Here is a 14543-nt window from a genome sequence, read left to right on the forward strand (position 1 = left end):
TGAACTGAGAGGAATCTCATTAAGTTCAACAAGGGGAAATGCAGTCCTGCACCTGGGGAGGAATAACCCCAGCCAACAGAATACACTGGGAGCTGAGCAGCTGGAAACCCGCTCAGCAGAGAAGGACCTCGGGGTCCTGGTAAACAAGTGGAACATAAGCCAGTAATGTAGCCTCTCATCAAAGAACGACAGAAGTATCCTGGACTGCATAAGGAACAGCCTTGCCAGTAGGTCCAGGGAGGTGATCCTTCCCCTCTACTTAGAATCATAGAATCATTTAGGTTGGAAAAGACCTTTAAGATAATAGAGTCCAACCATTAACCTAATGCTGCCAAGTCCACCATTAAACCATGTCCCTAAGCGCCACATCTACATGTCTTTCAAATACCTCCAGGGATGGTGACTCAACCCGGGCAGCCTGTTCCAATGCTAGACAACCCTTTTGGTGAAGAAATACTAGCGAGGACACATCTGGAGTGCTGGGTCCAGTTCTGGGCTCACCAGTGCAAGGAAGACACCAACTTACTGGAACAAGAACAGCACAGGGCCATAAAGATGAGTAAGGGGCTGGAGCATCTTTCTTATGAGGAGGGGCAGAAAGAGCTGGGACTGTTCAGCCCGGAGAAGAGAATGCTTAGGGGGAATCTCATTTATGAGTGTAAACACCTGGTGGGAGGGAATGAAGAAGAGGGACACAGACTCTTCTCAGTGGTGCCCAGTGACAGGACAAGAGTCAATGGACACAAGTTAAAGAAACTTAAAATTCCATCTGAACACAAGAAAACACTTTTTACTGTGAGGGTGGTCAAATAAGAGTCAATACACAAGTTAAAGAAACTTAAAATTCCATCTGAACACAAGAAAACACTTTTTACTGTGAGGGTGGTCAAATACTGGAACAGGTTGCCAGAGAAGTTGTGGGGACCCCATCCTTGGAGATAATCAAAACCCATCTGACCTGGTCCTGGACAACCTGCTTTAGCTGACCCTCCATGACCAGATAATCTCAAGAGGTCCCTCCCAACCTCAACAGTTCTGTGATTCAATGAACTGGGCTCTCAGTTATTTTAAACAAAACAAAAACACCAAACATACAAACCCCAACAAAATACAGACCAAATTAATCTTCCAATCACCATAAAAGACAAACGTTTGAGACAAGATTCCTCAACTGAGACATCTTCTTTACTTAGAAACTGCGATCAGTTCACCTAGTCTTCTCATTTATATTCTAAAAGTCAGATTTCTTAGGTATGTCATTGTTATAAAAATTTATTACTATATTTCTCAGTTATTATAATAAATAATAGAAGGAAGGTTGCGATTTAGATGTTTTTGCAGAAGCAATGGAAAATGGAGGATAGGAATCACAAAAGGAAGTCATGCATGAAGCTTTAACAACAACAACAAAAATCCCAAAATGATTGTAACTCCTGCTTCAGGAAAAAATATATTAACTTCTGTCAAGATAAAGGGTAGCAAGTCTGGAAAGAATAAGGATGCCCTTAAGGAGGGCGTAAAAGTAGCGTTAAAGGCAACTCCTGTTTGAGGCAAGGCAAGTTACTGTTCAAGAACAAAGGAAAACCTAGTCACAGCCAAGGTACTATTTAGAAAATATTATTTAGCTAGCGAAATAACAGAAATAACAAGATGCCAAGTTTGAATTGTGTTGACTATTCCGCTTTTTTCTCTCTCAAACTGTTGAAGAGAGAGTCAGATGACTACGAGATTTCATAGAGGGCCTTAAAAACTGCCACTTCTCACTTCAAAGTTACTGTTTGTCAATTGTCAAGCTGAGATGAAGAAAAAGAGCTTGTTCACATTTCTTGTCTAATGCAGTGGAGTGTAAAATAAATTAACATTAACAGCTGTGTGAAAACAGAAGTTTTCACGGACACTGATTCATTTGGTTAAGTATCTGTAGCATGATCATATGTGCTTATCTAATCACAGCTTACTATGCTTCATTCCAAAATTCTCTTAATTTCAAGTGATTCATAAAAAGCTAGTTTAAAAGTGTTTAAGTTAAAATTCACTCTTTGTCAGGTAATTATAAGTATCTTTTCTCAAAGACCAAAACGGCTACGTGAAGAGTTTCAAAGGAGGCTAAAGTTAAACTTTGACACATTCAACTTGTTTCTTCTAAATGTGTTCACTGATTCTCTTACTCCATGAAAGAATAATGGCATAAAAAATACTGAAAAAATATAAGCTGGGTTGTTATTGGGCTGCTTCAGAGACAGAGGAGAAGAGAAACCTCAAGGGAAGGGTAAAAACGTAAAGATGTTATTCTGTCTGCTCTGTAACAGCAGTAGAAACAAGCTTAGTTTGGGCCTCCCATTTCTGCTTTATAACATCTGTGGAATGTATAAGCAAAGATTTTTAAAGGGAGAAAAAGTATGCTGGTACATGTACCACTTTGAGACACATAAATAAATCTATTTTCCCCTTTTTTCTTGACAACTAACAAACAATAAAGTTTTGGACTTGGATCTCTAAGCTCTGATCCAACTCTCCATCTATCCATCCCAGTTCTCTTGTGGGTTACCCCGCTCCTTTGCTCCCACTTCCTCCCTTTTCCAACGTTATCCCACCATCCATTCCAGATCAATCTGTTCCAATAGAAATGTACTTTTGTTTCTGTCATTCACAAAAACACAAATCGTAGACTCAGCTACTTCCCTAATTTTCTTCTTTCCCTCACTGCACTGAACATACTGTCTTGAAAAAATGCCTTTATTGATTCATCTACAGCTATGTTGCATCCACCTACTACCTATGGAAAATGTTCTCAAAAATTGCCTAAGAACATTTACTTACAAATACTAGTTGAATACTCATAAGCTTACTTGGTGCCTTCGAGATGGCCAAACCTAACATCCTTTTAAGCACTTTTAATCCTATCTTCTTTCTGCTTTCCTTCAATATTTTATATCAGTATATAGTGAGTTTTCCCTCCCTGAGCTGTCTTTCACTACTCTACATATTTTCTATTTACATACAAACCTCCCGCACTGTTCCTTACTTATTACACAGTCCTACAGTCTGTTTCTGACACTTCTTTCCAAGACCTTACTATCAATTCAAACCATAAGGTAGCTTGAAATGACAAAAATCACACTTTAAAAAGATGAAAAAGATTTAAAAAATGTCACAAAGCACAAGAAGTAATGCTGAATCAAACCCTTGATCTTTCTTCCTTAAAATACTCTATTCTCCAGTATTTTATACAGTTTTCTTTCCATTAATCAAATCACATAACTCAGGGATCACTCTGACTCTTTTTCTCAGATTAGGAAAAAGAATGCTTAAAGCATTCTGGATCTTCTTCCACAAATTTGCAAGGTATTAAAGCCTGTGCAGCTTTTGGAAATTCAATACTCCAGTCTGATCACTATAATTCCTCCTCTTTCTGAATTTCTTATAAGCTCAAATATGTCTGCACCTACCTGTCTGTTTGTTAGACCGTATTAAGAACCTCTGCCTTTCTCTTCTGTTTTCTCAGCCACATCAAGGTCCACATTTCCAATATTATCTTGAATAGCCTATAAAATCAAATCCCTCAGAACTTACTATCACTTCTCATGCCACCAAATGCCTGACTTCAGTTAAGTTAAGGCTTAACTTCATTAAGTTTCCTGTAAGCAACTCTGAACTCTCTGCCACATAATTCTTTATCAGTAAAATTTTCTCTTTGATGGTCTACACAATTAATGCCTTAAAAACACTTTTGAAGACCCTCAATACCTCAACCTATTGTGAGGAGGAGGAGGAGAAGGAGATCATCAGGAGATGAACCACCACAAAGCATGGGAACTGAGAATTTGTTGCCTTTTTAGATTCTAAGTAACCTAATGCTTTCTAGATTCTAAGCAACCCCAAAAATACAGCTGCTGTGGGAAACCAGTAAATAATAAATAATAATAATAATAATAATAATAATAACAACCCTATAGAGCTTTGTAAATCAATGTTTAAAATAAAATTAATCAACGGAGATGCAGAACACCACTAGAGGGCTCTAAATCCTTTAAAAACAGTATGGATTTTGGCTGATGAAAGGAGTTCCCTATGACATGTTTTATACATCTCAAAAACTTGAGAGGCTTATAAACTGTAAAACCTAAATCCCCAAAATGAGCACAAAAATCTTTTGTTGAATGCAATTGCAGTCTTGTTTAAGACAGACCAGTTTGTGGGACACTGTTCTGCAGTTCCTTTCCTCTGGGAATTTTGCAACAGGATTGATGACGCCTTTCAGATGCAAGGATTGCAGTTGTGTTCTTTACATTTCATTAGTAACTCCATACACAGAACTATCTCAAGGGTCTCTGCATTGTAAGGAAAAAATAAAATTTTCCAGCAGCTCATTCACGAGGAAAGGCAGGGGCACATGGTTCTCAGAGATGTAAACGAGGAAAGGGGATTAATATTGTTTAGTGAGATTTGGAGGAAATTGTGGAAAATGAGCATGACCTCTCTCCCTCTCACCCTACACCACCAGACAGCCCCTTTATCTTCATAAGAGGCAAAAGCCAACCCACTTTCTCAGAACCAAGCAGAATCCATGCTTGCTCTCTCTACGCAGCATCTCCTTCCCACAGTGGGAGGGGAAGAAATTACAAGATTATGCAGCATCCTTAAACTCTCCTGACTTGGCATAGGCAGATTTAACAGTGAGACCATGGCGTTTTGCCACCAACACAATCTATTCCACTAAGAAACAGATTGTTTTGCCCATTCAGCAATCCAGCCTTGTTACGCACTCATGGTATCAGTGATGCCTCATATTTAAAAGTGTAATTTAATAGCAGCCTCTCATAAAAGCTGAGGATCAGAGCATGTATGTGCTTTTGAAAAGAAATTGCAAATGGCAAGTTCCCTGTGTATGTTCTGAGTGTGAGTTAGATCTGCAGAAATGCTTTACTGAAGGTCTATGGCCTAAATAGATCTAAATTTAACAATACTATCACTATATAAAGCAGGGAAAATAATCATTTATTAATCAATATATTGATAGGATAAGGTTTAGACACATTCCTCAAATTTTCATCACTTTGCTGAGATTATAAGGATGTAAGTTTCAATTTTGATTTGATTATTCCGTATTTCCAGATCTCCAAATGAACTTCTAGAATACGGCTGCTGAGGGGGTATATCTATTATGTTACCATTTCCTTTCTATATGTGCAGAGTGTTCCAGAATGACAGTACAGTACCAAGAATATCCCTGTCCTGTGTTGTCTTACAACTTGATCTCAGCATGACAGAAAACTGTTGTTTTAAAAGCCAAAATCTGTAAGAGAATTTTATTGGTACATTATGTCTCCTGATTTCTTTTACTTTCTTAACATTTTATATTCTGCAGTTACTGAGGTAAATGTTGTGCACTGTTTCTTTAAAACTTGTTTATTAAAAGTTTATATAGTTTTCCATGGGGTTTTTTTGTTTAGGATGTCTCAAACTCAAACTATACATGCTGAAAATACTGATTGCAGTATCAATAAAATATTCCATCTAGCAATGATGTAAATTCAAAGAAAACGTTTGTAAGAAGTTAAAATTTACTTATAGTCTATTCAGCTTCAAAGACCTGAGAAAGTCCAGGAAGCTTAAATGCTCTAACAAACTATCTAATTCTAGACTTGCAGTTTGGCATTCACAGGAATTTGGTTTGTAGGCATTCATCTTTGAAAGTTTCATCTTGTAGCTTTAAGTGTTTAAATACAAGATTGTGCATGAACTGCAGAATTCTTCATTATTTAGAGTTAAAATTGTAGGAATATAAAATTCACATATACTGCATATGATCTTTCTCTTAGCAATTTTGCTATTCTGTCTTGAAATAACAAAAATAGTACTAATTAAAAAGTTTTTAATTAAAACCTCAATTTTAGATTGGGGAACTTCAGATATTTATGCACATATTTAAAATGTAACCATACATTTTCTTCCCTGGCATGAGGCCATATATTGAGCAAGAAGATAAACACTTTATTTATTTTCTGTATTTTAGGGTTGTGTCTTGTAGTATTCACAATCCTGATTTAAATTTCTTAAGCTTTTAATTTTGATTCATCTGAACTATCAAATCTACAAAATGAACAGTGAAAGGAAGTGTATGAAATACAGAGAAATTGTATCACTGATTTAAAATGTAAAAATGTTTCATTTTGTAATTCTTCATTTGAGGCCACAGGACAATAAAAGGAAACAATAAGGAAAGTAAGATCAAAGGGAAATATAAACAACAAAAGATGGAGAAAAGCACCTATTAGCTTTGAAGACACTGTACCTGTTAAGATTGTTTTATCGGACCTACAAATCTAGTACTGGAGTGAAATATTCTAATTTTTTTTTTTTTAGAAGATCAAAACAACAAAATTAATTACCATGATCTTGATCAGGAGCTTCCAGGTTGTAACCATAGCCTAGCAGGGTGCGGACTGCTTCCCGAAGACTGTCTTTGTTTGACTTCTTTGTCCTATCATCCAAAAGAGCATAAGGTACCAGGCGAGGATTTCGTCGATTTTTCACATCCTGCATAAGTTTGAAAAATCAATTCAATTTCAGAATGTCTTAAAGACAAAATTCTGCTATAGCAGCAGTATAAAAATTACTATTTATACCAACTGAAATCATGGAACTGCAAATACAGCAAGGATTCAAAGAAGTTGCAATAGTCTAGAAACTAGTAACAATACTGAATTTCTTAAAAAAGCAATTAATACACAAATAAATGAAACTGCGTGGCTTATACCTGCTTTCATTTTCTATCAGATTTACTTAACGGGACAACAATACAAACAACAAGAACAAGGATAAAGGCAAAGTCTGACTGAAAAGTCAAAGGGATTATATTTTGTACACTGTTTATGAAGCAGCTACTATAACAAGAAGCTAGTACATAACTAAAGCTCAGAGACATTACTGTACCACAAATATATAGCCTTTTTTTAATTATAGCACTATACAAGATATATAAAAAACCCAAAGAATATACAAGATATAAACAAAAGAACAAGATAAAACACTAATAAAAGAATATTAATAAATACATGCAATACTAATTAATAAATAATAAAATAGATAACAAACCTGTGCCTTAATATGTTAAATACTTAAAACATGTATTTTTCCAAAATAAAGAGTCTTGTAAGAATATGATGAATGTGCTTAATGTGCAGAATTTTTGTAATAGGTAATTTAACGTAGCCTCTCCTCCAGCTGAAATTAATGTATTGGTAAGGTTTAATCTTTGCATTTTAGATTTATTAACACAACATTGATTAGGTTTTCCTCTACTGCAAAATTATCTTGTTTAAAAGCATTGTTTAACTGGATTATTTATATGACTAACAAAATTTTTAGTGACTAATAGAATTGTTTTCTTGTCTACATTTTCTTCTCACATCCTGTCAGCATTTGTTGGCAGTGAGCGAAAACATACAAAGAACTCTCCATGTTCTTCCTAATATCTTATTTTAATAAATAAAGACTGGACAGACAAAAAAAATACTTGCTGTTTGTTCTCTTGGATACAAATACCAAAGACATTGAGAGGCTTTTATGATTGCTCAGACTTATTAAGAAGTGCAAAAATAGTCCCTATTATTTTAGAAAACAGTGCCTATAGTGAAAGTATCTTACTTCTTTTATGGCATTACAGTTCTACTTTTAAGAATGTGTGTGGTTTTCATTCTACCTTTGCAAGCAGAAAAGAAATGGCACATCCATTCTGACAAATACTTGCAGGCATCTTTTCTTGTCTTTTAAATGCTTAGATACAAGGCTATCTGCCTTTTGCCTTATCATGGTGAGTAAATATTAAAGTGCAGTTATTAAGCAGTGCTTGATGAAATCTGGTCCTACCAGTGATCCTTCTAGGAGAAGAAATATTACAGGACAAACATTACCTCCATGCTAAAAGGGCTAACAGAAAGATAAAGATAATGCATTGCTGGGGACACATATTACTACTACACCATATCAGATCTAGTTATATTCAGTGGGAAGAACAGTGACAGGGCCAACACAAGGACCATTTGAGGGGACTACTTTCCATATTTATTCCAAACACTTGAGTTGACGTCCCCTTTTTTCTAATATTTAATTTGGTAGATGTGGAAAAGGGCTGCTTCCAGAACAGAATGGACCAAACAAATGTTGAAGTAAATGTTATAAGGAATTATTATTTGATATAAGAACATTCAAATTAACATCAGAGATGAAACACCATGGGTTTAATTATTTGTCTTGGAAAAGACATAGAAAGAGAAATAGTTTCCTCTGAAAACACTGTATGTCCAAAAGATATCACGAAGTACTGTCTTTAAAAATATGAATCAGAAGTTTGGAGTAACAATTATGTAACTTATCCATGATACACAGTTAGACTAATGCACTGGTAATTGCCATAGCAACCATTAACACACAGTAACATACTGGCAATTAGCTGATAACAATGTATAATAACGAAATATAGTATAAGTGCTTTTAAAAATGTCTAAGCACAAAAATCAGAGTGAGCGAAAAAAAGCATAAAGAAATCATAAGTATTAAACAAACTTGATTTTACAATTTTTTTTTCCTTGGGTCTAATTTTATTTAATATTGTGACCTTTTTCACCCGTTCAAGACTTTGGCTACTTCTTTAAATATGAATATGAGAAGGAATTTTTCTTTTAATAATTTTGTTCTTTTTTTTCTAAATTTTGAATGCTTTACTTATTGCTGAATTAAGAACTCATCCTAAGTTTTTGTACTAACGGTCTTCTGCACCTCTGTGGTTTAAGTGTAGCTAATCAAGAGAATGATCTTATACAGTGATTGAGCTTTGCACAGTCACAATCAAGCCAACAAGAAAACTGATTAGCTAAGAATGGTAATTTTTATCGAGTACATTTGCAATTCGTACATAGACTTAATTCTTCCTATTCACTACAGAAAACTTATTGTTTTATATTGTAGACTGTTAAAAGAAGGAAAACAGCCTAAGTTTTTAATTTTTTGCTAGAATTTTCCAGGTTTGACAGTCTAATGCTTCATCATAAGACTGTGTTTTGTATAGAGTTTGTCTGGCAACTACTTGGTCTCCAAGTCATTTGAAACAAAAAGAAAAGCAGACCTCCTTCAGAAGACAAAAAAACCCCAAACTTAAGTTTTTTGACAAGATTCTGTTTAAAATGGTTTGATCTGGGTAGCACACATGAAGTTTATATAATTCTTTGGTTTTGAATTCAGAACCTATAATATCACAGGAAAAAAAAAAAGGAAAAAAGCCTATATCTTTTATTACACAACTTTCTCTTCCTTTAATGTAACATAAACATTGCATTAGTCATTTAGAAAATAATTTGGAGTTACTTAAGTAAAAGAAAGCATTGCAACCATGAAAAGTTGGAATGCTTGGCAGAATGTGCCCTGACTATAAATGGAAGGAATTAATAATAAATAATGCTAAACTTGAGTGATGTAACACTGGCCATGAAAAGTCAGTATTACTTTATAGTGTATAGTACAGATTTTGCTATATACAGCAAATGATAGACAAAGAATTATCTGAATCAGCACACATATAGTTATTTGTAGGGTATAAATGGATTTGAAATAGGCGATAATTGGTCAACAATGGCACTAACTGAATATAGCTCTTAAAAGTAATAGAAAAGAACTACAGAAAAAGGTACCTAAACACACACACACCAAAAAATATCAACAAGCCTTTTAAAACTTCCATTACAGGTAATGAACACTGCTGCAAGATAATTCACAGAGGAAACACACTGGGAGCTGAGGTGCAGAACTGCATTCATTTGTTCAGTGAGTGTGTGACGTAGCACACTGGATCTAGCAACTGGTCTTACAACTTGCATAGACAGATGTAAGAGTAAGAACGAAACAGGAGGAGTGTCCATACTGTCTACAGCAGCATAGAAAACCATAGTCAAATTCTATGGGCCCCTCACTACAAGAAGGACGTCGAGGTGCTGGAGCATGTCCAGAGAAGGGCAACGAGGCTGGTGAGGGGTCTGGAGCACAAGTCTCATGAGGAGCGGCTGAGGGAACTGGCGTTGTTTAGCCTGGAGAAAAGGAGGCTGAGGGGAGACCTCATCGCTCTCTACAACTACCTGAAAGGAGGTTGTAGCAAGGTGGGTGTCGGTCTCTTCTCCCAAGTAACTAGTGATAGGACGAGAGGAAATGGCCTCAAGTTGCGCCAGGGGAGGTTTAGATTGGACATGAGGAAAAAATTCTTTACTGAAAGAGTGATTAAACATTGGAACAGGCTGCCCAGGGAAGTGGTTGAGTCCCCATCCCTGGAGGTATTTAAAAGACGTGTAGATGAGGCGCTTGGGGACATGGTTTAGTGGGCATGGTGGTGTTGGGTTGACGGTTGGACTCAATGATCTTAGAGGTCTTTTCCAACCTCAGTGATTCTATGATTCTATAAGCAGCTCTAAAAGAAAAACCTATTAAGAGATAGTGTGTGTAATAAAGTTGTATTCTTCAGAAGTAATTCAGTAACAAAAACCAAAGCCTCATATAAACCTCTAAAAGACATCTGAAATGATAATAATATAGTTCTCAGAACTATAAATGTGATACTGCAAACCTGTGCACTCCTGGGCTTTCCCAAAGCTCTGAGAAGTTCAGGAACAGCACAGGTCACTAGACTAAAAGGAACAAAAAGACACCAGAAACATACATAAATAAGTGCCTATCAAAAAGACAGACAGGAAAAGACTGAAAAATGAAAACACAGACTAGAAAGAGTGCAGGAAAAACATTATAATAATTTAATGGGATCCTAAATTTCGTGATTTAAAGTGTTAGAGCTGTACAGATAGATATTCTGTGTGGTACTGAAATTATTTTGTTCTCATAACCGAGGCTGTTAAATGACAAGCACAAAGCAAATGTATTTCAGCACATATTCAGTGAGACAGACGTGCTCTTGTTTTCCTAGCTTCATTTTGCACCATTAGAAAACACTCATTCCACAGCTGTGAATTGATTCTGCCTGCTGCCACTTCTGTGGATCTTGCACTTCCACAAAGATTTCTGAGCAATTGCCACAACAAATGCTACTGGTGAGCTTGCCAGCAATGCTGTCAGAAACCCAGCTCAGTGAGCCACTGTGTGAGTGTGCAGCAGACACACTGTGAACAGGATCATTTACCTATACCATACATTCCATATCTTGTTATCCAGAGGTCTAGCTTTTCTGCATTTATCATGGCAGCTTATGTTTAACCATAAACCATTAAAAATTATTTTATAGGGGAAAAAGGAAAAATGTAATTCTAAATTGGTATTTAGTAAGTAAGTAATTTCAAGATTCCAGAGTCATTAGAACTGGAAAGCACAATAAAGTCCTCACGAAGCCATATTCTTGGCAATGTTAACAAATATCCTAAATATATCCACCCAAAGCGGAGGTTGTGTTCATAACCTGGCATACTAGCAGCTGAGTTCTGTCCTTAGAAGTATGTGCATCCTTAGAAATACGTGTACAGCTTCTACCATCTTCACTGAGGACTGTACCCATATGGAATGCCTGGCAGAATGTGCCCTGACTACAAACGGAAGGAACTAATATATCAGTACAAATAATATAAAATGTGAAAGTGAGGTAACGTAAGTAGTTTTTACAAGGACAAGATGCCTTTTTATATATATTTAATGACAAAATAAGTGACAAGCTTTCAACTTGTGATTTTTCCCGTATGTCCATATTTCCTCAGTCTGAATTTCCAGAACAGCGCCTCTCTTGCATTGCAGCACTAGGCAGTCTGAGAAGACCAACTCCTGATCAAATAGCGATTGCATATGCTTTCTACAAAAACCTAAAAAAAGTAAGATCCTGACTTAAAAAGACCAAACTGTCTTGCATTTTCGGCCAACAAGAAATCAAACTTGATAACTGCTTCACAGTCCTGACTAATTATCCTAGGACAGGAAGTGCAGAGCATCTTTTTTAACATGCTCTTTACACAGTGGGAAGAACTTTTTAGGTTGTTGATTCTTCTAACCAATTGCTAAAGCTCTGGGGTTTTTTAATTTTTTTTTTTCTCAATATAAACGAGGTTCCTGACTCTTAGGTTCTTCAGCCACAAGACGCAATATAACATGAAGAAAAAGCAAGACACCTTTTGACTAAGCTATCTGCATATGTGACAATGCATATAAGCAAAATTTGAAAGTCAGAATCTCTGGCTGTGACCCCCACAATCAGTGGGGAGACCTAAAAGTCATGGATTCAGGAAGGGGGGGGGGGTGGCTAATGTACTTGAAATTATTTTCATTTGCTTTCTGATCTCTAAGCTTGACTCTTTTCTCTGTCTTTTCCTTACTTATATAAAAGCTGAGATTCTCCTGTATACATGACATCACACTTTTATGAACGTCAACCAATATTGTAAGTTCATGGATAAACTTATGCGAGTTCTGAATATTTTCCATTTGATGGTAAATGTGTCATTCTATACTTCAATGCTATCTTTCAATCAGCTTGTTATGAAAAATTCCTTAAAAATACCCAAATAAAAAACTCGGGTAATTATGATAGGACATAATGTCAAAATCCATACATGTAAAAATAATTTTTAAAAAAAGCCCTCTTATAGAACAAATATGATTATTTTAATTGACTTACACCAAGGCTAAATTGCTCCTTTGCCTGGATCTATCTCCCTTATCTGTCTTTGATCATTTACCATTTCCCCAGTTCAGAGAAGACCAACCTGCAGGCAACCACGTTCTCCCTTAAAGGGACACTGTCAAGTATTTTCATACTGATTTTGCGCTTGCTTTTCCACTTACCCTTGCTGTTTAATACGTTCTTTTAAGTAGAAATATGTATTTTTCCTACCTGTTTTGTTCCGTCTGCTCCTTTCATGGAGCAATAAGCTACTGCGAGTCTGTCCTACTAAAAAATACTTACTTGTTTGTGATCAGTGTCATCACAGCTGTCAGCACAGTTCTGGGAACAGGATTTATTAGTTAACTTGTGCTCCCTCTGCTGGCTGGCTGGTTGGCTCTGCAGCAGCAGAACAAAAATACTGTGTATAGTCATGCACGAAGAGCAGCTACCTCTTGTTAAGAAAAATTCCTGACAAGCAGTGGTGGATTTAGAAGAAAAAAAAAATCTAGAACTTGGAAGGCATTTTTCCCACCAGGTTGTAACAGGAAAGAAATGGATTATACATGAACTACTTGACAGTATCCCTTTAATTTTTTTTTATATTATATAATCCCAAAATGATGAAGCGCTCATGATGGAACATACCTACTAGATCATCTAATCCATCCTACAGCCACAGCATGATTGCTGTTTAGAACATATTTTCCAGTGATTAGTTCATCTACCTTCAAACATCTGTAAGCTTCTTTCCCTTAGGAAACTATTTCATAGCTCTGCAAGATCTGTTTGTAGTACTATACAGCATAACATCATGTCACTTTATTACAGTACTGTAACATGTCACAGTAATATGATGGGATGACAAAATGTAGCCCATGAAACAAACCCATTGTTGGAGTCAAGCAGAAGCACATAGCAGCGTGGACAACAGCTAGCAGCTTGCCATGTGATATGTATGTCAGCTAAATGAGAAGCATCTTTGCACTGCACCTTGCTATTCTGCTCTCTTCTTTTGACTTTTAGTGAATGGTATTTGTTATCTGCACATTGTAAGCACTCTTGGAACTCAGTTGTCTGTCTTCTCTCCAGAAGAAAATAAACTTAATTATTTGAAAAGAGAAAAATAATTGAATTAAGAGGAAATCAACATCAACACCCCAAGCATGGCAGCTTCTACAGGACATGCTATTGGTGGGAAAGTTTTCAAGGACATCATCTACCTGTTTCACCGTACATAGGACTACTGTAATTTGTCTGCCAAGAGTAAGAGAGTAAAGGATACTGCTGATCTTGTTGAACTGTTTCCTGAAGGTCATGAATATTCCTGAGCTCTTGATGATCTTTAATAACCATCCTCTGCTGAAAGCGTAACTGTGACACTGTTCACTACCCCATTGTGTTACATTCTCAACAACAGTGCCCCACTCAGCACACAAAAGTCTTCAGTCAGTTTGAATGAATCAGACCCAACAAAATATTTGGATGTTTAAAGCAGAAGCACCCAAGACTGAAAAACCCCGATTAAGTGGCTTTCCAACTCCAAATGTGTTCAGCTTCATAGGCACTTAAGCTTTTTCCTTTTAAATTCTCCAGGTTCTTTTTTGCATGCCCATAATTGTCTTTGCCTTAGTAAGGAAGAACACTTCAATACTGATGATATGCCTAAGGCCAGTCAAGATTTAGAGGAGAAGCATTTGTCTAAATCTCTTTCAGAGCACAACCTGGTAGTCAAAATCAGAGCCTGATTCACATTGACTGCTTAAAACATCTCCAAAAACCTAACTAGGGGCTACCGATTTATTTTAAAACTTAGCAGGTCTAAGTGATAGTGATAACCCCTTTATATAACAACTTGTCCTTGGCCATCAAAATGGATTTAGATACCTAATTCCTATTTGTC

General features: G+C 36.2%; 1 protein-coding gene across 1 annotated transcript in view; it reads right to left on the reverse strand.

Annotated features, from left to right (window-relative positions):
• RYR2 (ryanodine receptor 2) overlaps positions 1 to 14543 on the reverse strand; it is a gene marked incomplete at its 5' end in the record, with an annotated part of 258073 nt that overhangs the window by 173071 nt on the left and 70459 nt on the right. The window contains one exon of the mRNA XM_019471222.1: positions 6393 to 6540. Within this exon, the coding sequence (XP_019326767.1) occupies positions 6393 to 6540 (148 nt within the window). The remainder of the gene's footprint in view (positions 1 to 6392; positions 6541 to 14543) is intronic.

This window comes from Aptenodytes forsteri, unplaced genomic scaffold, assembly GCF_000699145.1.
Source record: "Aptenodytes forsteri isolate BGI_AS27 unplaced genomic scaffold, ASM69914v1 Scaffold10, whole genome shotgun sequence".
Lineage (NCBI taxonomy): Eukaryota > Metazoa > Chordata > Aves > Sphenisciformes > Spheniscidae > Aptenodytes > Aptenodytes forsteri.